The sequence below is a fragment of the Battus philenor genome, unplaced genomic scaffold, assembly GCF_028537555.1.
Source record: "Battus philenor isolate CCGP_79_NKW_IND1 unplaced genomic scaffold, ilBatPhil1.0.hap1 SCAF_10, whole genome shotgun sequence".
Lineage (NCBI taxonomy): Eukaryota > Metazoa > Arthropoda > Insecta > Lepidoptera > Papilionidae > Battus > Battus philenor.
The window spans coordinates 13,790,961-13,813,657 of record NW_027181662.1 but is presented as its reverse complement, the minus strand read 5'-3'; the positions used below and the strand labels follow the sequence as shown (position 1 = coordinate 13,813,657).

Genomic DNA, 22,697 nt, shown 5'->3' with positions numbered 1-22,697 from the left:
TTTTTCAGCGCCAAGAGCCATATGTCAGTCACTTCAGACAAACAATTGGGGGGAAAGATTAAAGAAAACTAAATTTCAGGTGACGTATGGACCCTAAAAAGTATCTAAATAAAAAACAACACATTACGTCCTTATAATAATTTATTGCAGACACAAACTGTCCAGTTCATTGACCCCGCCGAACTGTTTTGGTGTACGACCCACGTTGCAAAAAAAAAAAAAAAAACAATAATACCTAACCGCGTATTTACAGTGAACTACAACTTAAATTAAAATAAATAACCAATTTCTTCTAATAACCGAGTACGTGTGACTACAGCCTACATTAAATTAAATATATAATATAATAAAAAAAAACATCAAAATCTTTCGAGTTGTGTTAAAATAATACGAGATCATTGTTTTGTTGTGTGTAGAAACGAACATAAACAAAAAAAAATCCATTGCAGAATGAACACAGCTGGTGTGGTTCACTACAAACAACATGAAGATATAAATTTAAGTTTTTTACATGAGGCGTCGCACGCGAATTTACAAAAAAAAAAAAAACAAACATCAAATTGATATGTCACAGGACAACGTTTACAAAGTACGTTTCCGAAAAGCAACCGTTACAATAAAATAACATACGAATATGTGGCAAAATATTATAAATGACTTGTGTGTGTATAAATTTCATCAGTTCAAACTATCTATCCACGGCGACTCTCCGAAATTCATTAACAACAGACCAATGTCCAATTGCACATACGATTATATTATCTAAATTTAAATGAGGAATTAATCGAAATAAATTTAACTAAAATATACAAAACCTAGTTATTAACACTTCTTATGTAGAAAATATAGAAATTGTTACGATGCTCAGTTGACATATTGCACATTTTACTTTAAATTTACCGAATTTATTTCGAATAGAAAATTATTATTAATAAAATTATAGCATTTCATTTATAGTCCATACAAAATAAATTATTTAATCGTGGTCCCAAATCTAGTCCACAAGTTTATATTTAAAAAGATTTTATACTGGCAACCCAAATACATTGACTTCGTATAAAAAAAATGATAACAATGATGTCTAATATAGCAACAAGTACATTTAGATAAATTTGTACTAGATTACGCGCGAAGGCAATTTCTAAATAATTTTTATTGCCAACATTAAATATACAGATAAAGTAAAATCTACAACATGTGAAAAGAGCTATAGAAATATAATGCACATTAAGATACAAAATTCCACACATCCTGATCACAGTTAAAAATACTATAATATTACAATTATATGCGCTTTGTCAAACACGGATTAATGTAACCGTTATAATAGACAATTTCACCTTAATATTGTTATGGCAACACAAATATTATTAAAGAATTCTGTTGCAAGCAAAAGGATTTCATATCATAGAATGTATTTTAACAATCACAATAAACAGTATTGCTATTAATATCTTTGACATATAAAAGCTCACGCGTTTCCGAACAAAAAAAAATACTAGGAGGTCATGTGTTTGGACACTACACGGGCTTTTTACAGTAGGCTGACCCCTAAATCACTAATGAATAACAAATTAAAATAAATTAAATAATAACCTATTAAAGAAATTACAGCGGACAAACCACAGTTTTACTGGCGACCAAAGTAGAATACAAAATATATTGTAAATAAACGTCAAAATTCATAAAACAATTTCCATTAAAATGTACTAAATTAGTATGATACTTCGTAAATTGACAAACGACACAAGTGTGGCCAACATTGAATCAATCAAAAAAGTAAAAATTATGCTACTTAAATATTAAATTAGTCTAAATCGGTGTCTAAAATTAAATCCAACGACACTTCACAGTTAGTTAATTGCAAACAAATTATATTTTCACACGAAAAGTTTAAATAAATTGAGACGAAAATCATTAAAATCTAGCGAGTGAAAAGTACAAACAAATACTCTCTTGTAGCGGGGTACCGATACTGAAATGCCCTTTAATTTGACTAATTTACTTGCAACCTGCTCAGACTGTTGACTAGCTTTAATCTTTACTTACACAAACTATAATTATTTTGCGGCAACACTATCAAAATTTGAATTGAGAACAAAACAGTGTCCCATTCACATTTTATCAAAATGAACTTATTTCATCTATGCTCTTCTAACCAACAGAAGATGTAACTGTATATATAACGGATTAAATCTGTGGGCACTAGTACACACACTTTTGTGATTTTGAAGGTCTATCAAGACAACTATAGAGTTGTATTGATAGACCTTCAAAATCACAAAAAAAAACTAAAATCAATTGTAATGCAATGGGTTTCACATAATGGACTATTTACTCCTAAATATGTATAGTTAATAGTAGTAAACAATAGTACAGTCCCCGGCAATAAGTATTGCACATCGACTTTTAGAAAGAGACAATCGGCTAATTTCGGCTTCGTAGAGCACTATCTCTGTCCCACACTACCTATGTGACGTTTTGTAAGTTGTATTTCGCGCGACAGAGATAACGCTGTACGAAGCCGAAACTAGCCAATTGTCTCTTTCCAAAGGCCGATGTGCAATATGTATCGCCAGGTACTGTATATAATTTATTAACCAAAGGAGGCGTTTACACGGGTACAAAATGTCAGTTTACATTTGTCGTTTGGATAGAGTGGACGTTCTTTTGCACTTGTGATGATGTTTCTTGTCCTAGCTTGTTTGAACTGATATCTATTTAATCTTGTAACGTCTTGTAGGAGTTTCAACACCAAAATAGAACATCACAGATAATAAAACATATGACTGAAAATTATATTGCCAATATTGGAGACCTTGAAACTATTATATGTTAACCCTGTCTGGTGAATATAGTATGTAAGATAGTAGATTAAAATTTTGTCCAAAATTCCTAGAACAAAACATCAAAATGAAACATTTTTAACTGTTACAGTGTTGTACATGTGTTTAGAACAATGAATATTCATTTCATTTCTTAAGTACAAAGTAACCATGGGTATTTAGTTTTTGTATTATCAATAAACAAAATTATAATAAGCGTTAAGTAGATGGGCAAAATGAAGATCTTATAATCATTTTTAAGTTTCATAAACCGTAATTCCTTTATAGCACTGTGTACGCTTTACATTAAATTCCCTTGCAAATCTTCTCAAGTATTATTGCAATAAATTTAAAACCTACCACAGTTTAATGAATCTGTAGGGGTAACATGCTTGGGAATGCATTTAACTGCAGTATTAAGCACATTTGAACACAAATAAATTGACAAATTTGTTATTCTCCTCGGATCACTCATATGGACTCAACTCATCATAGCTTTGATGCCAATATATTAATTATTATATTTTCCACTTTATTATCATTTTTCCAATAACATACATATTATAAATGAATTCAAAAAAATAATATCTGATCTAACCTTATAATACATATATGTTGGAATTGATTAATATTTTTACTACAGGGACATGAGCTTCGGAAAGAAAAGGTTGTAATCTAAGGCCCTGTTCATATTAGTAAAAGCCTTATATATACCTTCGGAATTTTTCATCAGACCAGACCATACTAGTGTAAGCCAATGTAAATAATTGTTTTTATATTACCATTTCAGCTATAGTATGTCAACAGCTGAACATAGACTTCTCCCATACATTTTATAACTGCTCTACTACAAGAAATTGTCTGTAATTTTAATGAAAGGTGAAGAATTAGAAACAATTTCAAAATCTAGATGTGTAAGTAAAGATTAAAGTCCACAGGAGGTCGTTCAATTTGTTTACTATATAATGTTCGCCTACACCACTCCTTTACACACACTTGGTCCTGTATTTACAAGATAATTATTAATTTGAAATTTAACTAACTATATACAACACGATGACTTCAAAACACGCCAGGTTTTACCTACGGATTGGTCAGCTTGATAAAAATGTTATGCTTTTTTAATGTTCAGATACAAGCGCTTTGAAATTTATTATCATTTTTAACTTTAATTATATTGGTTTTGAAAAATATATTTTTGAGGCGAATTTGAATTAGGTTGACGCAAGAAACACACAACTCTTCCACACCTGTCCAAATCGAACGTTCAGTCATTTTTACATGAAAATCAATTGTCTATATTTTTAATTCGGAAAAATTTAAAACCTACGACCTAAAGCAGACGCCATTTAACAAATCGCACACTTTGGACAGGTGCGTGAGTCATAGAATTCAAAATAATGCGACTATAGTGTCCGACAGAATGGAGGAGGTAAACAAACATCAAGCCGTTTGTTCTTAAATATCTCGTGTGCGTCTTGGTAATTGTACCCCACTCCTCATCATTCATACCTCAGGCGGTTAGAAACACTTGGATTCACTATAAAACTTGGTAAACAACCCAATGCTTACTTGCCTCATAAAAATAAATTTCTATTATAATGGTCGAAATAGATGGAGTAATTTTCCCAGTATGTCCATTTCTACCAAGATCAATTTTAAATTTTAATTTAATTTGTGATTTATTAACTAGAGTAATTTATAAGCGCTGGTTACTTTGGGTGCCACTTACAAATGTAGTATGATTTCTTTTAATCGCATTTTATTTGAAAATAAATAAATATAAGATATAAACAGACTTCTGTAATTATTAAGTAGAACATGGGGGACGCTGTCAAGATTCATTACTAGTCTAACTGCCCAATTTTCTATATTATAATGAATTTTTATAATAAATTTCATTAATAATTAATTTATTTCATCTCATTTACAAGTAGATTTTTACTCTCATCTTTAAATATAAAGATAATAATGTGAAGTGGTCAAAAGTTAGTCTGCCAAATTAATTTTTAAGTTCCTGAGGCGTATCCATATTAACATATACATTGGTCATTAATTTTTAGTGAACCACTCCACTTATTCCGACCATTAAATATTAATCAAAGTCTCATGAGCCACAACCCAATATGGGCGTCAGCCCCTTCCACAACCTTTCACAACATCTTTCTACTTATATACGAGTTTAGCATAACATTTTTCTGCAACGACCCTGTAATAAAGTCACCAGTAACTAAATGTCCTACGCTTCCGTGGCGACGGGCTCACGCGCATGGTGTATCTTCACATGCTTGTTATGGTTGGACTTATTGCTCGATGTCTTGCCGCATATATTGCATGAGAAGGGCCTGGCCCCGCTGTGCACTTTCATATGCTCAGACAGGTAGTAACTCCTGTGGAAGGACTTCCCACATTCGGGCACCTTGCACACGTATTTCTTCGCCATCTCATGCTCCCTCACGTGCCGTTGGCAGTTGTACTTCCTTATGAACTGACAGCCACAGTAATTGCAAGTATATGGCCTTACTGACTTGTGCGAGTTCATGTGTGATATGTATTCCGTGTGCCGTATGAAGGCACCTTTGCACAGATGACACTTGAAGGGCTTGGCGGAGCGATTCATGTGGGTCCAGCGGTGCAGCTTCAGGTTCCATTTGGTGGTGAAGGATTTATTGCAAACAATGCAAGCGTACGGCTTCTTTCCGCTGTGCGTTAGCAGATGGGCTCGTAAATTTGTTCGTAGATATGTCTGAAAGAGTATAAGCAATACATTTATACAACAAGACAACAATGACAAAAACGTCTGTTACACAAATGTTTGACTGTTTTCGTTTCGGCAATTTTAAATTCATGTATACATGGAAATTGTGAGACACTTTTCTTATAAACTGCAGAATAAAAAAAGCATGTGTTACTACCTGACAAACATGTCCTCTTAATTAAAAGTCTACAGGGCTATATCTGTTATATTCGTTCGTTTACGAATCTCCATAACTAAATAATTAGATATCTATTAGATTCAGGCGTTACCTTGCAGAAGTCCATCCTAACTAAGAAAGGGACTAATACATAGCTACTTTCGCTATGCAGCAGTAGTTGTGCAATGGAGTACACCGCCTGCCAACCCGCTGATAAATGCGCGTTATGCGAAACACAACTACCACCGCTAATTCACTCTACATGTGTTTCACCCCTCCACGAGGCATCCTCAGGAGATGTTACACCGACTAGTACCAAGCACCGAGTGAACTCACGCGCATTTATCAGCGGGCTGGCGGGCGGTACACTTCATTGCACGACTACTACTGGATAGCGGAAGCAGCTATATATAAGTCCCTTTCTTAGTTAATAATTAATTATGTTTGTCATTTTTAAGTCAGATTAAACATTAATATCAGCTTAGCAGATCACAATTCGTGCCTTCTCCGAGAAGACTTGTGTCAATTTCATCTTCGTGTTAGCTCATAGACACCCACTGCAAGGCATAAACCTCCACTAAACACCGCCTCGAAGACCGGTCTTGCTCTGCCAGCATAAAGCTACTTCCCACCTCCTTTTAATAATGGCGTCGGTCTAACTTATGGGGAATCTATTTCCTTCTAGATTTGTGCTGCAATAGGAGGAACATTATAAGGCTCATACAAAAAATGTACACACCTGCTTGCATATAGGACAGGAGACATTCTCCACTTTCCCTTTGAGCTTGTCGGAGAGGTAGTACTCGTTGTGGGTGCGGCGTACGTGGCGCGTGAGGGACGAGGCATGCACGAACTTGTCGCTGCAGTACAGACACGACTTGGGCTTCATCTCATGAGTCTCCTTGTGCCAAAGGAGCTTCGCCCGCGAATGAAACACCGCGCCGCAGTGACAAACGAAGTCGCGGACCTTCGCCCTCTTTTGGAAATGGTGACGGTCTCTGGAATTTAAAAACATTTTGTCAGGATGTACAGGTTGTTCCATAAATGGACGTCAAGCAGAAAACATGAAATAGTGGCAAACTTAAAACTAATAAAAATATAAAAGATAAAAAAACCACACGCTATTTTTAAACGTAACTTCCAACAACATACAATTATTTTTAACTTGATCTGTTAAAATTTAGTATGGATAATGATATAGTATGTATATATATAATCACTTACATAGTTAGACAGAGCATTATTTAATATTCAATTTTAAACAACAACATTCAAGCCATAAACATCCACCACCACAATAACACACTGCAATCGCCAACACGCTGGCCAAATGTGGCGATTATGGTATATCCCCCATAGATATATTTGGGAGCTATGTCTTGCAGTGGGCGTCTATAGCAGTATATATTTACCTTTAAAGTAAATACATATATGATATGGGGCCTCATAGTTGGAATTCTCTTTGGGATCTAATCAATCTAGTTAAAGGCCGTCATGTCACCTGTGCTGCACCATGTTGGAGTAGCGTCGGAAGGTGTCGTCGCACATGGTGCACTTGACCGGCATCCGGCCCGTGTGGACGTTGCGGTGCTCTGTCAACTTCTGCCGCGTCACGAACCGCTTCTCGCATATGTCGCATCTGAAACATCACCACACCATCATCATATTATCATCATATCATCAACACAATTTAAAAAAATCCAGCAAAGAATTCACCATTCAATGACTAAATCTAGCCACCTTACTACACACACAGCTAGGATGTTGTATCTAATGGAGGATCTCTTTTTACATTTACAAATTCAAAAAATTGGAGTTTGCCAGAATCTGAGGAGGCTTTCTTACTATGTTATGACTACATTATTTAATATTTATATAATAATCATTTTTCGTATACAGGTACCATATATTAATTGACGCTTCTTTGAAGCTTGTTACAGAAAACTAAATATATGAATATATAACCTATAACAATTACATCTATAACCTGTATCATATTGACTAATAATTTTATATGGTATAAATCATCTGATAAATGGAATGGTGATAAGCAAAAAAAATATCTAAAGATGGTAAAAAAATCACTCAATGTACCAACTCACTTAAAGTTCTTGATTCCTAAATGTGTTTTAATGTGTAGCGCCAAGTTCGCCCTCTTGAAGAAGCATTTCCCACAAGTGAGACATTCCAATGGATGTATTTTGAGATGACTGTGAAACGCAGCATCTGTCAGCTGATCCACTTTACATGTGGGACACACAAAGTCCTTCCTCTTCCGTTTAGCCTCCTGTTTAATTAAACCTTCTATGGCTGGTTTGGCTTCGGCCATGGCCTCATAGACCTTCTGCATTGTTGATGCCATTGATTCCTTTGAGTCCGCCAAAGCTAGGAGCTTTCCTGGAAATTCAAATAACAAAAAACTTTTAACTAAATACTTTTTGGCACATCTCGAAAATTTTATTACAAACACCCATTTCACCTATTTCTAATCATACTGTATAAAGTTATTACTGAAATATGTTAAAATTATTTATTTTTTCTAATGTAATGCTCTTGCATTAGACCAATAACTTTTAGCAGTACAAAGTCAGCAGGGAGTGTATAGTTATCTGAACTTCATAAATACTTTTTCTAGATATATTATAATAATGTTATTTTTTATTTCTGAAACTATTTATTTTTAGATTGGGTTTAATACATCAATTGACAGCAAATGAGATGTACATACGCACTTTTAAAGCTTTAACTTCCAATAATTTATCAACTAGTGTTTTCTATTTTTATATTAAAAAAGATTATTTTATGAAACTCATATCCACAGTGTCAAGTACAAATTTTAATAATTAAAACTTGAATGTTTTCAAAGGTAAAAATATTGATATAAAAAATGTAAACAGGCATTGAAGGTTTTTACTAGACTAGACTAGACTAGACTAGAATCAAGGTCCTCCACAAAGGGACCTCGACTAAGGTTGCGTGTAGATGCTTAAATTTCTTTATGATTGTCAATGATCATAGTCATCGGTCCCTTTCATTCTTTTATAAGTGTGCTTGAGAGAAAGCTGTTTTAACTATCTTGTGAGTATAGTAATTGGTTAATCACTACATGATGAAAAGGTTTTAGCAAACTAAGTACTTACGCTCTATAACAATGTCATCTGGTTTCTCCTCCTTCTTTATGTTTCGTGAGTTTACCAGACGACTGTATGTGGTCTTCACGTTGGAACAAGTGGGCATGGAGTGAGAAAGGGCCTTATGAGTCCGCAGTTCCTTCAATGAGGGATATTTGGCTCCACACTGTGTACAGTTGTACAGCCTACTCTTTGGATAATGCATATCTTCATCTCTGAAAATCAGTTTTTTATGTCATAACCACATATTCGGATATTATTATAAAAAGCACTTTGGTCTTAGCTATTTCGCAAGATTTTGAGTTTTTTTCTATACTAGGAGACTTTTTTTCACTACACAAGGTCAGGTTTGAATGTATATATAAATTTTAATATCTACTAACATATTGTCCCTCTTTTCACTAGCGTCAACGTCGGAGCCATCGGACACCCAACTCTCACGCGCCATGAGGTCATAGGGCTCCGAAGGCGTGACCTCATTGTACATCTGTAATGTAAAAACCGAAACTAAAAACAAAATTTATGTTTGGTCCTAGAATTTTTTATATTTTTTAGTAATTAGCATTAATAATAAATAACTGGGTGTATCAGCCAATCTATGGTTATTTTTTTTTAATTTTTAATGTCTGTCAATTCTATTTTTGAATATATCTACAACTACATCTTCTAGTAAGAGTCAAGCCAGAGTAAGTCCTAAAACCAGATAGTTCAAGTAGCACAATATCTAAAGACAAAATTTACATTAGTGTAATGATATGGAAGTAAATTGAAATAAATATAAAGTTTTTTTTTATTGTAAGAGTTTAAATTTTATGAAAACATGTCAGTTATACATATCTAATTTCTAAAAATTCCTAGTGTGAATAAACATCTCGCTAAATAATGCGTACATGACAAAAATGGCTTGGGACCACCATAGCTATAACAAAGGCTTAGAAGAAAAATATGTAAAAAATAATCTTATATAATAGATATAAATAGTGGCAACCACTAGCTTACGGTCACCACTCGGGAACCTTTCAACCTCATCTCCGTCTGAGTAGGATGCACCTCCCACTGCCACTTCAGACAAATTTTTGTTTTCTTATTATAAATACATATTTATAACTTATATATTTATTCTATAACATATATTGTAAATTGACCATTTTCTTCTACAGATAAGTGATTTTCTTATTGGCAAATGCTATTTGTCGCCAGCATTTACAACTTTACAAATTTTGTAGAGGCAAAACTCAGAAAGTCTAATACTTTTATGTAGACATATTCAATAAAATAATAAGTAGATCTTTACGCTATGTATAAGGGTTTATTAAAACTACTTAACCACTTTTAGGATAATAAGTTGATTACAATGTACATACATTGAACATGAATAATTTAAATTACATTTAGATTATTCATGTTCAATGTACATACATAAATTGAACATGAATAATCTAAATGTAAGAGGATTCTAATTAGAATATTTTTAATACATGATTATTTTTTAATATGTATGTGCTCACCCCACTCCATGGCGATTCCATATCACCATTACTCTCTTGTCCACTAAGTTCTCCTCGCGGCGGCATACGCTCGTCAGCACAAATGTTCAAAGGGGTTTCTCCTTCACTTCTACTTTCACTCAACATATCAACTTTACTGTCCTGCTCACACCTATCTGCTTCTACATTTAAATTACATACCCCATCTCCCATTCCCGAGTAATCAGGCCCACTACTCTCAGCTATTTTATAACTCTCATGAATGAAATTTGGCAGGACAAACTCAGATTCTTTCTGAGATGGCTCGCCCCATATATACATATTATCTTTTGGGCCTTCCTTAAAACCAGATTCTTTCTCTGCATCAAATGACTCGACTCTATCAGGTGTAAAATAATCTGCATAAATGTTATCACCAAAGTAATTCTCATTCATCATGTTCACAAACTGTTTGTTTTTTGATGCTGCCTCCAAGTCTAAAAGTTCCCTGTGGTTTGATTCATCATCAAAATCACTGGGTACCATGTTGCCATATGCAATCACATTTATGGGTCGAAGACTCTCTAATGGTGATATGTTACGCAGAGCCCGCTCTTGGTTGCTGAAGCTACCTTCGTTGCTTGTGTTCACTTCTTCCTTTACCTTCACTTCAACAGTATTTGAAAATTGATTGGACTCATTCAATCTGGAGGGTGCCATTGGCTCAATGTCCATAGACTGTTCCTCTGTGTCAGCATCAAACTCACTATGATCAGCATCTCGTAATTTCTCAATGGAGACAGTCTGTAAGGTGCTGGTTTTAGTTTCTATTTTATCTACCTGATGTAATTTATTTATACTAAAATTTTCTGGTGTTCTACAGATGGAAGACGATGCTATGGGTTCCATCTCAGTTTTACTTGGTATGTCAGGGATTAGAGATGTCTTTGCATTCTTTATTTGCAAAATTTTCTTATGCTTCTTTACATAGATATTGTTTAGTCTAAGAGCCTTATTCCTATAAGATTTAGGAGAAAATTTCCTATCAGGGTCTCCCTTATCTTGTAAATTGTTTTGACTACTGCTGTCTGCTTTTGGAGACAAAGATGTATTGTCTGTTGAATTGTCTCCATGTTCAGATAACTCACTACATGGCGAAATTGAAGGTTTCTCATTACATATTAAATCAGGTACAGGACAACTATCAGAAAACTCTGTTTCAATTTTACTACCTACTATACTAGACTTGGAAGGCGATTCTTTGTATGATGGAGGATTACCTACATTCTTTATCACAGAAAATGCATTTGACACCAAACTGTCACCACTTGCTATAGATGGCTGTGTACAATCATCTGAAAAGTTCTGATTGTTTTCTTCCAGAGAAAAATCAGGTAAGATTTTCTCTGGTGTATTTGAGACATCAGGATAATCCTGATCATTGGTGCCTGTTAAATCCATAACTGTGTTGAGCATACTTTTATTGTGCTGCACTGGAACTTCTACCTTAATGTTACTTAGAATTTTAAGGCCTTTATGTGCTCCAATAGGCTCACTTTTCAATTCTGTCTTCTCTAATTCCTTTTTATTCAATGCTTCCTCAACATCACCAGATATAGGAAGTGATGCACTAGTACTCGCATCACAAGCGATTCCTGGAGTGTTAATAGGGCTTACTTCAATTATTAATGTTTTTTTCCCATCATTCACAGAATTTGATTTTTCAGTTGATTTGTTGGATGCTTTTGATTGGTCTTCAGTATAGACAGTTGCACTGCAAGGCTTTTGTAGAACCTGCTGTGGACCTGTGTACATACAGGAAGTATTTCCATACTGATCTACAACCATAACATTCTGATACATAGAGCTACTCTGTGCAACATTGGCTACATTATCATGTCCACCCAGCATAGTTGGCAGGCTTGAAATAAAAGGTTTACCGTCTATGTTGTGAACCATTTCCCTATAAATGATTTGTGAATTTTGAGTGACCACTGTAGTTCCAGGTGAAAAGGTGCCAGGTGGCATTTGATTATATTGACTTGTGACTAAAGGCTGGGCTATTCCTTTGGCATCTAGGATTTGAGCTGGTGGTAAATTTCCAGACATTATCATACTATTTTGAACTTTCTTTTGAACAAATGTTGGTGTTGTTGGCATCACTACATTAACACTCGGTGCTAAATATTGTACACCATTCATATTTTTGAAAAGAATGTTATTAGACTTAGGCAATAATTTTACAAGGTCTGGTTTGGATAATATCTTAACAATGTCATTGTTTTTCTTCGGTGGTAATATTGTTGATGTAGGCGGAGCTTTCATATTAGAAACAGGCTCCACTTGGGGCAAATTGTAAGAAAAAACATTACCAGAGGTGTCCATTGAATTGTACTCCGAACTACGTGAATATTTGATTTCACGGTCATCTCCAGACTCCTGATAATATGGATACTGTTGATCAAAATCTGTCACTTGAACACTTGAAGTATATGTTTGTTGTGTTTTATCAGACTTCAGTGTATATGTGGAATTCTCCGAAAACTGTTCACCTGCATTGATGGAACTATTTTCAAAATTAATATCTGAAATTCTAATATCTGGTGTGACATTTCTTGACATGCTAGATATAGGTGTAGACTTAGTTCTACTTGGTGTTCTTCTCCAATACCTGTCACTATCAGAACTCCGATGGGAGTTCATCCATCGCATGCTATCTTCTCCTGCAGGAGTTCTTGATCTATTTTGAAATGTACGGTCGAATTGTGACGGTGTCGAGGTTCGACTTCCATAACTGTTACCTTTTGTTGACAAACTACACAATGCTTTTATAACTTGATCTTTTGGATGTGTATCCAGGTGGGACTCCAGCGTCATTCCACTGTGCAAGTACAGGGTGCACACGGGGCACTGTACCCTTGAATCCATATTTACACCTTCAATATCACAAATTGTCGAAAAGCTGACGCGAGTCGCCGTGACGTCTCACATGAAAGAGGAACTAATAATTAATCCAGTGCCTCTTAAGGTAGCTTTTGTATGCGCATATCTGTTCACACGTAAGTCGCACGGCCCACAATAACACATAGCTTCGTTGTAGCCTGTCTCCTTATCGATCTGTTGGATTAAACAAATCGAAATAAATATAATGTTTAACGTTACAACGCGAAATCAATAAACTCGTTCGACACACGACTGGAGGACAAAAGAAAACAAAAGTTCGAGATAAAGGCCATTGAGACATAAAAAAGTCGAGTTCGGGAAAGAAAGATGTGAATACAATTGTTTTATAAGCACGTTAACAAAGATTACCTCATTAAAGTAATTGTCATGTATAATCCATTTCATTTATGACCCTTAGATAGATATTTCGTACATTTACGATTATGCTATTTCTAAAAATATTTCCAAATAGTCAGACATATTGTGATATTGCAGACGTCTTGGTCACAGGCTCACATCACTTCGCCACAGAATGCTCACGCACGGCTACACACAAAACTTTTTTATTCCGTTACACGTATACGAACATAAACAATGATTAGGTATAGTGAATTTTTAAGCAATTCTATCCATACTTTACAGTTATCTTGTGTTCTCTCATATCGAATGAAATATGCGTCAAACGAATTTTAAATTTGTCACGTTTCACAGAATATAAATAGTTAAATCAAAAGATTTCCTTATGCCTGATAAATTTGTTAAATGAAAAATGAAAATTTAAAATAATTAAGTACTATTTTAAAATTAATTATTAACATTCGTGCTATTAGTATTTGAAATAAAACCACTAGACTCATTAAAATATAACAGATATGATCATAAAATAGCTGGACGATAAAAATGGCTTTAAATAAAACAAAAAAAAAGGTTTACCGTTAGCTAGAAATTGAAATAATCAAATTATGCTATAATCACCCAATATCAAGTTATTTTTAAATTATTCTTGTATTTCCATTTGTTTAAGAATATTAATAGTTAAACTTTTGGACTTTATCAAACTCTACTAAGTTTTGTTTCAATTTATTTAAAAAGGTTTTGTATGTATTTAGTTTAAATTAAATATGATTTAGAATGTACAAAATAATTGACAATAATTTAATAAAATACTTTTAACGGTCTAAATAAAGTTGTTTTGGAAAAGATTTCTGCAAAGGAGAATTATTATTATACTATTTGAAAGCAACATTCTGCTATATTTGTACTTTGACAGTAGTGGCAAAATATAATAAAGATTATTACCTTTATGAGAAAAAAAAATAATTTGACAAGTTTAACATGACCAGTGTCAATTTTGCCAAATTAGTTAAATGAATTATCTTAAGTAGAAGTTCCATATATACTTAGGGTGTATATATCATTATAAAAGCGTCAATTTGTTTTATATTGTTTCATATAATTTTACAATACTAACGTTGAATATTCTATTATGTCTGATAATACGAAAGAATTAACTTTCAATGGTAAGCAGGAATAATTTATTTACTAATAACCTATGAATATGATTCAAAGGATTTTATTTCAAAGAAATACAGGAAACATCTATTTATTTTCATATAAGTATTGTAACATGTATTTCAATAATTTTTGTATTATAGAAGTTAGGAGTTTAAGTAGTAAATTGGGAAAATACATTTTTATTTAATTATAAAAACTCAGCGCTTGATACATGCTATCTTCTACTGAGGGTTTTGTCCTGAAACGCCAAACACACCACATAGTCTACATACAACCAAATTTAGACTGCACCTTTCAGTAATTCTTTCAGATGCTGGTTAGTTAATATTGATCCATGTTTGTATTTCAATGATAATTTTTTAAAATGTACATAATAAAGAAATAGAAACTTGAGTACATTTATGGAGAGCCCCAAATAAGCTCCTTATTCAAAGCTTCTCATGTAATAATCAAACCACCAGTTGGCCACCTCTGATCTAGTGCATTGATAATTATTAAAGCATATTATGTAAAATTAGGCAAGACCATGAAGGCCTTGTAATCATGGGCTGATACAATATTATTCATCTGCTCAATACCCTGTTTGCTGGGCTATGTTAGTTACTTTTGTTAGAATATGAATCTCTTCATTTGTTATTAAATTTCTTAGAGCAATTCAAGCATAACTATAATTACTAATTAAAAATTCTTTTTAAAAATCATCATGATTTTGTACTAATATATAATACCAGTCATTGTTATTGTTGTGAGTACAAACTCAACAACTAACGATGTCTATTCCTTTCTTCTCAAGCTAACTACAACAATAACGATGTCTATTCCTTTCTTCTCAAGCTAGCTGGTAAAAATAGACTGATGGTTTTGTTGACGATATCAATTATTTTACAGATGTCAAAAAGTTATTATCATTCTGATTTGATTTTTTACTACTTTAAATCTAAAATAAATATTAATGAAACTTTTATATTTTATTTATCTAAGTTGTGAACATACAGAGGAGGGCTTAGTTCTCCATTTTTGTTTTATCGAATTCACTATTAGATACACTGTGTAGTTTATTTTTATTATAAAAGGATTCTAAAATATAAACTAATGTCATATTGGTATACATAAAATAAGTTTCATTTTATTTTTAAAATCTAAGTAACATTTTTTGTATTAATATCTTATTTTAATCTTTCAGAGGCGTTGGATCAGCTGCGTCAGTGGCGTGAAAGCAATGAGAGAAAAAGTCAAGAAGTGATGAATATATGGAACAATGTTTTGGAGCAAAATTTTCAGAAATGTGGCAATGAACGTGAGTAATACTGTAGCATTTATTTGTTACATATCTATCTGAAAATGTTACTTTATTGGCTAAAGCAGGGCTCTTTTAGTGGGAGCACATGAAGGCAAGTAATGACTCTAGAAACTTTAAAAAATAGTTAAAAATTGCCATAAAAAATGAAAAAAAAAATAAAAAATCATGGTAACTTTTACACAATATTTTAATGGCTCAACATTATTTTACATTATGTCCAAATATAATACCTGTTTATAAATATTGAAAAAAATATTTATTTTGATTTTTTTATTCAAACATTATGGACTTTGTGTGCCACATTAGATTTTGTGTGCCACATATGTCTGACTCCTATGTGCTATATAATGGTAACATATAATAAGCTAACATATTAATGGTTTCTATATTATGTATAACTGAAGGTAATAAAAGTATGTTCTTTAATATGGTAATATATTTCCAGGGTATGTTTTACTGGAGCAAATAATTTATGCTGCATTAGACTGTCATATGTATAGTGAGGCTAAGGAACTGACATTTTTGCTGATGTCGGAGTTTCCTGGAAGTCTTAGGGTCTTGCGCTACCAGTCTGCAATATTAGAGGCGGCTGAAAGGTTAGTAATAGGTAGTTTACTTGCACTATGATCAATTCCATGTTGGTATTTTAGTTTAGCTATAGATTGATAATTTTTAGTCTGACTATAGCAATTGGTTCTTATGAAAATAATAAAGAGTGTAAAATCAAGTAAAGAAAGTATAGCAAAATAGGGGGTGGAACGAGAGGTCCCCAATAGAGGGGCTAAAAAAAAGCAACTGATTCTTAGACCAAATGAAACATCCAGTTTTTAGTCCCACTATAACAACTGTTTGTTAGTCCAATGGAAACAACCAATCTTTAGTCCGACTATAGAACTGATTAAATTCAAAAATATTCATCATAAGACGCATGCGGCCTACGAGTCGGGAGTTTGACTCCCCTCAAGTGTCATGATACCCAAAGATTTTTGATACAAAACTGTTTTCTATGATAAATTTTAATCTTCAAGTAAATATGCGTCGGATTTTCGTCATAATTTTAACCTTTGGACTTCTAATGCTGAACATAGATCTCTGCTATAGATTTCCAATAGCACCAGGGGGAAGGAATCTCTATATATCTTCCATCAATTTTAACAATATAGTGCATCCACCTTGTGGTCCCTACTTCAGAATTTTAGTCCATCTTCATTAACTACATTAATCATCATCATCATTTGAGCCATAGTCCACCGCTGGATTTAGGCTTCCCCTATAAATATCCAATAGAACTACAGCATCTTGCGATGACTGCAACTAGGTCAGCTATCCACCTAGTTGATTAAGTGGCACTCATTTATTTATTCATGTTAGTCGATTGCCACTAACTGCCAGACGTAGCTCCGCCTTCCCCAGCACAATAAGTCCTCGCGACCTTGATCATATCGGTTCACATAGTGAGAGAACCTTTCGGCTCCTAAAGCTGTAGTCTGCACGAGCAATGTGCCGTAACCACTGTCACATCAGACAAGCAATTCTCCGAGATAAGAAGAATCATAAGGCTGTGTGATTAATGAAGGCATTGATATTTCAGATACGATGATGCACTACTGTTTCTAGACGATATTATGAAGGAGGATGCGACGAACGCCGCCGCACGGAAGCGACGTGTCGCCGTATTCAAAGCGCTCGGCCTAATAGACGAGGCCATCAAGGAACTGGTTGATTACTTGAAAAAGTAAATAATTTATTTACACTTTATTTTACAACATATTAATTACTAAAAAAAAAACAATTTATACAGTTAATACCCATTACTAATATTTCAACTGTTTGATATTTCAACCATACTACTATGGTTGCCTGAAAGAAATTGCCGCGTGTGATAAGACCGTTCATTGTACTTTTTGTTTGTTATTATGAAACTATTTATATATATTCTAGCATGTACAATAAAGAATATTAAATTAAATTAAAAAAAATAGAGGTACTTGAGGTGATCTCTACCAGAGACCTTCGGATGGAGATGAAAGATATGAAAGGGAGGGCAGTTTATGCCATACCTACATACAAATACATACATCACTATACATAGTACATATATATGTACATCTATGTACATATATATAATATATCTAATATGTATATATCCTGGACTATGTTTATTATATACATGTATTAAGTAAAAATTATAATTTTTTACTAAAGAAACTTTGGTTAACATATAATGACAAAATAAAAATGAAAATTGTTTATATAAACAATTTTTTAAAAAGGATTAGGATCTACTTGTTATTACAAAATAAACTGTCGTGGCATTTTGAGTTGCTAATAATCTACATCCAGTATTAACTCAAGAAATTTTAGTATTAGTTAATTCATGTTTTAACAAAGGCATTTAGTAAAAAAAATTCAAACTAGGGAAATCAAATTCTGACTAAAAACTGGTTTTTAATTGTAACACACACACACACTATAACTGCATTGTATCAATGTTTGGAATTTTCGAAAGTTTCTATAGTAAAGGGTTTACTTAAAACTGTACAAAAAATTGTTTATTTGTAGATTCATGTCCGATGTGGAAGCGTGGCAGGAACTGAGCGAGCTGTATCTGCAGATGCAGGAATACGGTCGCGCCGCTTTCTGCGTCGAGGAGCTGATCTTGCACCAGCCCCACAACCACCTGATGCACCAGCGGCTGGCTGACATTCGTTACACTATGGTAATTTTTTAATATATATATATATATATAAATATATATATCTTGACACAGTAGATTCAAGGTCACAGGTAGAAAAATTGCTTGTGTGGGAATGGACAGAGCATATAGCATTGTCTATAGCCGTTGGTGCTAAAAGGTTCTCGAATAGCGCCTTTAGAGCAAAACTGGTCATATATCCGAATTTTTGTCAACCCTACACAGGATGTCCCATAAATTTCTAGATATTAAATAGCGCATGGATTAGCCTTTATTCATAATTCACTAAAAATTATTTTTACTTTTTGACGTTAACAAATTTGTTTGGATGTCTCTAAGATACATCCCTGCCTCGAAATTTCCACTTCTATCTTTTTTTTGTGGACTTCTTGTACTTCCCCTTTCTTGGGTATGCAGGGATTATTTTTACGACATATTTTTTCACAGATTTTATTATTTGCGTTCTCGTTTTTTTCCCTTCTTAGTGTCATACAATCATTTATCTTTTATTCTTCACTAATTATTTCATTTCTTTCTAATCCTTTCATTGGTCACCTCAGTTTCCACGCCCTCCCACCCCTCCTATCTTTACAAATACTTCTCTTACCACATGATAGGTCCTTCTCGCATCTTTTCACTTGCCTGCTCTTACTCCTTTTCCCATTTCAGGGGAAATATTGGATCTACTTTATCCCATTACCCCTTTTGGAACGACTCATGTGTTCACACTGTTACCATTTCAATTTGTTCATTTTTCTACCCACAACAGTTACTTTGATATGCTTCTTATTTATAGTAAACTATGTTTAATTTTTCTCTTACAGGCTTTTAAATTTCCAACATTATTATTTCTGATATCTGCCTTATTTCTGAGACAGGTATTGATTTCACCCTCATTAAATCTTTTAGTTTAGTACAATAATAATAATTAACAATTTCACATATCACAGGGAGGTGTAGACAATATGGAGTTAGCAAAAACCTATTACTGTCAAACGCTGAAACTGAACCCTGACAATGTCCGCGCTTTGTTGGGATTGTTTTTGGTAAGTTAGTTTAAAATTTATATAAAAACAGATTCCAACTAGTTTTTATTTAATTATTTACTATTAAATATACATTTTCACTTCATTATAATATATGAAATGCAAAAGTAATCATTATCACTATATCGGCTGATAGACACGCCAACTACAAAGATTCTCCTCCCAAAGATTGCCACGATTACCGGTCTCGCGTTGCGCGCATTCAGCGACTTCCCTCTATCTTGACTGTGTCGTCGATCCGGACCTATGGGGGGGGGGGGGGGAGTATCTACCACCACTATATGTGACAGATAGTTTCGCTGTCAAAAGTTCTGACTTTAATGTCACCGTGAACCTGCGCAGGTACGTGAGTTTGCTAACCATGTTTCTGTGTTTACTGTGTGTTCAATATTAACAGTCAATAGACATAAGAGTAATTTTTGATATATTCTCTTCATAATCATATAAAATAGCCTGCAGAGGAGACGGGCGGTGGGGCCTTAAAGTTCTTAAAGTCCTGGAACTTCCACCTATAATGTGGATAGGCTACCTTGTTAAAGTCATAGGAAAATGCTGGATGGCAATGTCAAATAAGGACTACCTTATGGAAATCTATGAGATCTATGTCCTGCTTCACCTATTCCTATTAATGGTTATTTTTCTCTCTCTGTCTTCTCTCATATTTTTTTTCATAATCTTTATCATCGTTTCAGTCCTAGGATATTCACCCTCTCCTTGATCCAACTTGATCTTGATCCAACGACTTCGACGACCTTGACAAGGTTGTCCGTCTACCTTGTCCAGTCAAAGTCTACACTCGGAAACCTATTTGTATTGAAAACAAAAACTCATTAATCGTTATTTCAAGGTGGCGAATAATTTGGTTGGTCACTACAAGTCATCGGGCAATCCGAAACGCAAGGAGGCATGGAAGTTGGCACAGTGGGCTCAGTCCAAAATCGCTGCTAAGCAGAGGCAGGCACAACCATCCTGCTCGCCCGGTCTCTCCGACATGATGCTGTCCCTCTCCCTCACCGAATAACAACAAGTACTTCATTGAAGGTAATAATTGTGTTTATTATATAGTTTCCCAGCCTTTTTGTTGCATATACCATATTCAAAATGTTGCTGGTCATGGTAAACTTATATTCTAAGACATTAGAACTAAGAAATTTGCCTTTCCGATGAGTTCCAACCACTATTCAATATTTAAAAAGAAAAAAGAGTTGATTGATCGATTTATTTATTGTGCTGTCACACGCACACATCACAAGTCGTTTTTCGTCTATTTTTGGACGTTTCGACGTTTTTCAGTCACAGAGCTTTTTAAAATATCTGCCTACATTAATAGGTATAGTTGAGCCAATATTTTAGTTCTTTACTATCAAATGGAGAAATTTTCGTGGACCTGTGCTTACATATTGTAAACTCTCATTTTTATTCACGCTAATATAAACCCCTGTCGAGTCTGCCTTGGACCCAGGGTGTTTAACCTGGACCACTTTGGGGTCTAAACAAAATACTAATACAACAATTATTCTCATATATCATTTATAAGTAGAAATATCCTCTATCCTAACTATATATATCTGCTTTGAACCACAGTTTATTCAATATTTAAAGTCTCAATTGTGTTCAAATATCAAGACCTATCACAATAACTAATAAATATAATTAAATTATTCCTTGCAGTGTTTGTATTAGGGGCACCGGAAAGTAATGTCGCTTTCTTAAGAAACTCACATGGGTACATTTTTAACACGTTTTTATTTCTAATTAACAATATGTTAACCTTCGTTATCAACAACCTTTTGTCTAGTATACAAATTTACAATGCCCGAGCGGTAAAAACCAATTTGTTTTTCTGTAAAGTATGTCGACAGAAACGACATTACTTTGCGGTCAATAATAGATAGTAATAGGCACTTCCCGCCATAACTCCTTGTACAGTTTAAATGTTGCCATGTAAGAATTTTCATTAAAGACATTTAATATTTGTTTTTGTTTCAGGTTAGCACGGAATTATTAAAAAATATAGAGTTAATTTATTATCTGAATATTAATTGATTTATTGTTTTGAGGTATCCATGTTATTGTTAAATAAAATAAGCATTTAAAGTATGTGATTGAATTATATGCATATATTTATTTTTATTTATACCGTCATTACCATTATTTAAAAATACAATCGATGTATTTTTTTTAACGTTCGCCTGTCAGTATTGCCAGGTGTTTAGCAAATAATATGAATTTATAAATTTATTTAGAGCAAATCGGGTGTGTGAAAATATAGTTGTTAAGAAAAACTTGGTTTTATTTATAATATTTAAGAGTAGAGAATCAATCTATCCTAGCTGGCCAGACTTCTGTGAAATAACTCTGAAAATGCAGAGGGTTATAAGTGACAAAAATAAATTTTTAAAATTAAAATATTAGGTCGGGTAAGCAAAATGAACCAATTTACAAAAAAAAATTGGAAATAAGAAAACGGTAAAAGATAGAAAGTAAAATAATAAATAAAACATTAAAATAAATAAAATTAAATTTGAAACCAACTGTGAGAATATCCAGAAATTTAATTAGTAAAAATGGTATAAACACTAATTTAATTGTGATAAAAAGATAAGAAACCTGTGATACCAGGAAGTGAGGTGAACGAAGAAAAGAAATAATCTAAAAATGAAATGTAAAATCATATGAAATATGTTAGAAGATCGAATGAATCATCTTAAGAAAACTGAAAGAGGAGTAAAGAAATAAAAAGTATGTTAAATATTTAATTAAAAATTGCAAATTCCCCTTCTCTAAATGAGATAGGGGGAACGAGACACACCCAATAACAGGGGCTATATATATATATATATATATATATATATATATAT

At 33.5% G+C, this 22,697-nt stretch overlaps 2 protein-coding genes across 2 annotated transcripts; one reads left to right on the top strand and one right to left on the bottom strand.

Moving 5' to 3' along the window:
* Nucleotides 1-4,696: 4,696 nt before the first annotated feature.
* Nucleotides 4,697-13,784, bottom strand: LOC137923371 (uncharacterized). The gene is made up of 8 exons (XM_068766602.1): nt 13,650-13,784; nt 10,380-13,454; nt 9,255-9,358; nt 8,881-9,086; nt 7,843-8,137; nt 7,242-7,379; nt 6,480-6,738; nt 4,697-5,571 (listed from the first exon to the last, which is right to left on the bottom strand). The coding sequence occupies exons 2-8, from the start codon at nt 13,263-13,265 to the stop codon at nt 5,065-5,067; spliced, it is 4,395 nt and encodes a 1,464-aa protein (XP_068622703.1). The 5' UTR covers nt 13,266-13,454; nt 13,650-13,784; the 3' UTR covers nt 4,697-5,064.
* A 914-nt stretch (nt 13,785-14,698) lies between these two features.
* LOC137923579 (ER membrane protein complex subunit 2-like) lies at nt 14,699-22,096 on the top strand. Its single transcript, XM_068766800.1, has 8 exons — nt 14,699-14,800; nt 15,979-16,092; nt 16,541-16,691; nt 17,687-17,830; nt 18,658-18,814; nt 19,741-19,836; nt 20,684-20,877; nt 21,826-22,096. The coding sequence occupies exons 1-7, from the start codon at nt 14,767-14,769 to the stop codon at nt 20,855-20,857; spliced, it is 870 nt and encodes a 289-aa protein (XP_068622901.1). The 5' UTR covers nt 14,699-14,766; the 3' UTR covers nt 20,858-20,877; nt 21,826-22,096.
* The last annotated feature ends 601 nt before the right edge of the window (nt 22,097-22,697 follow it).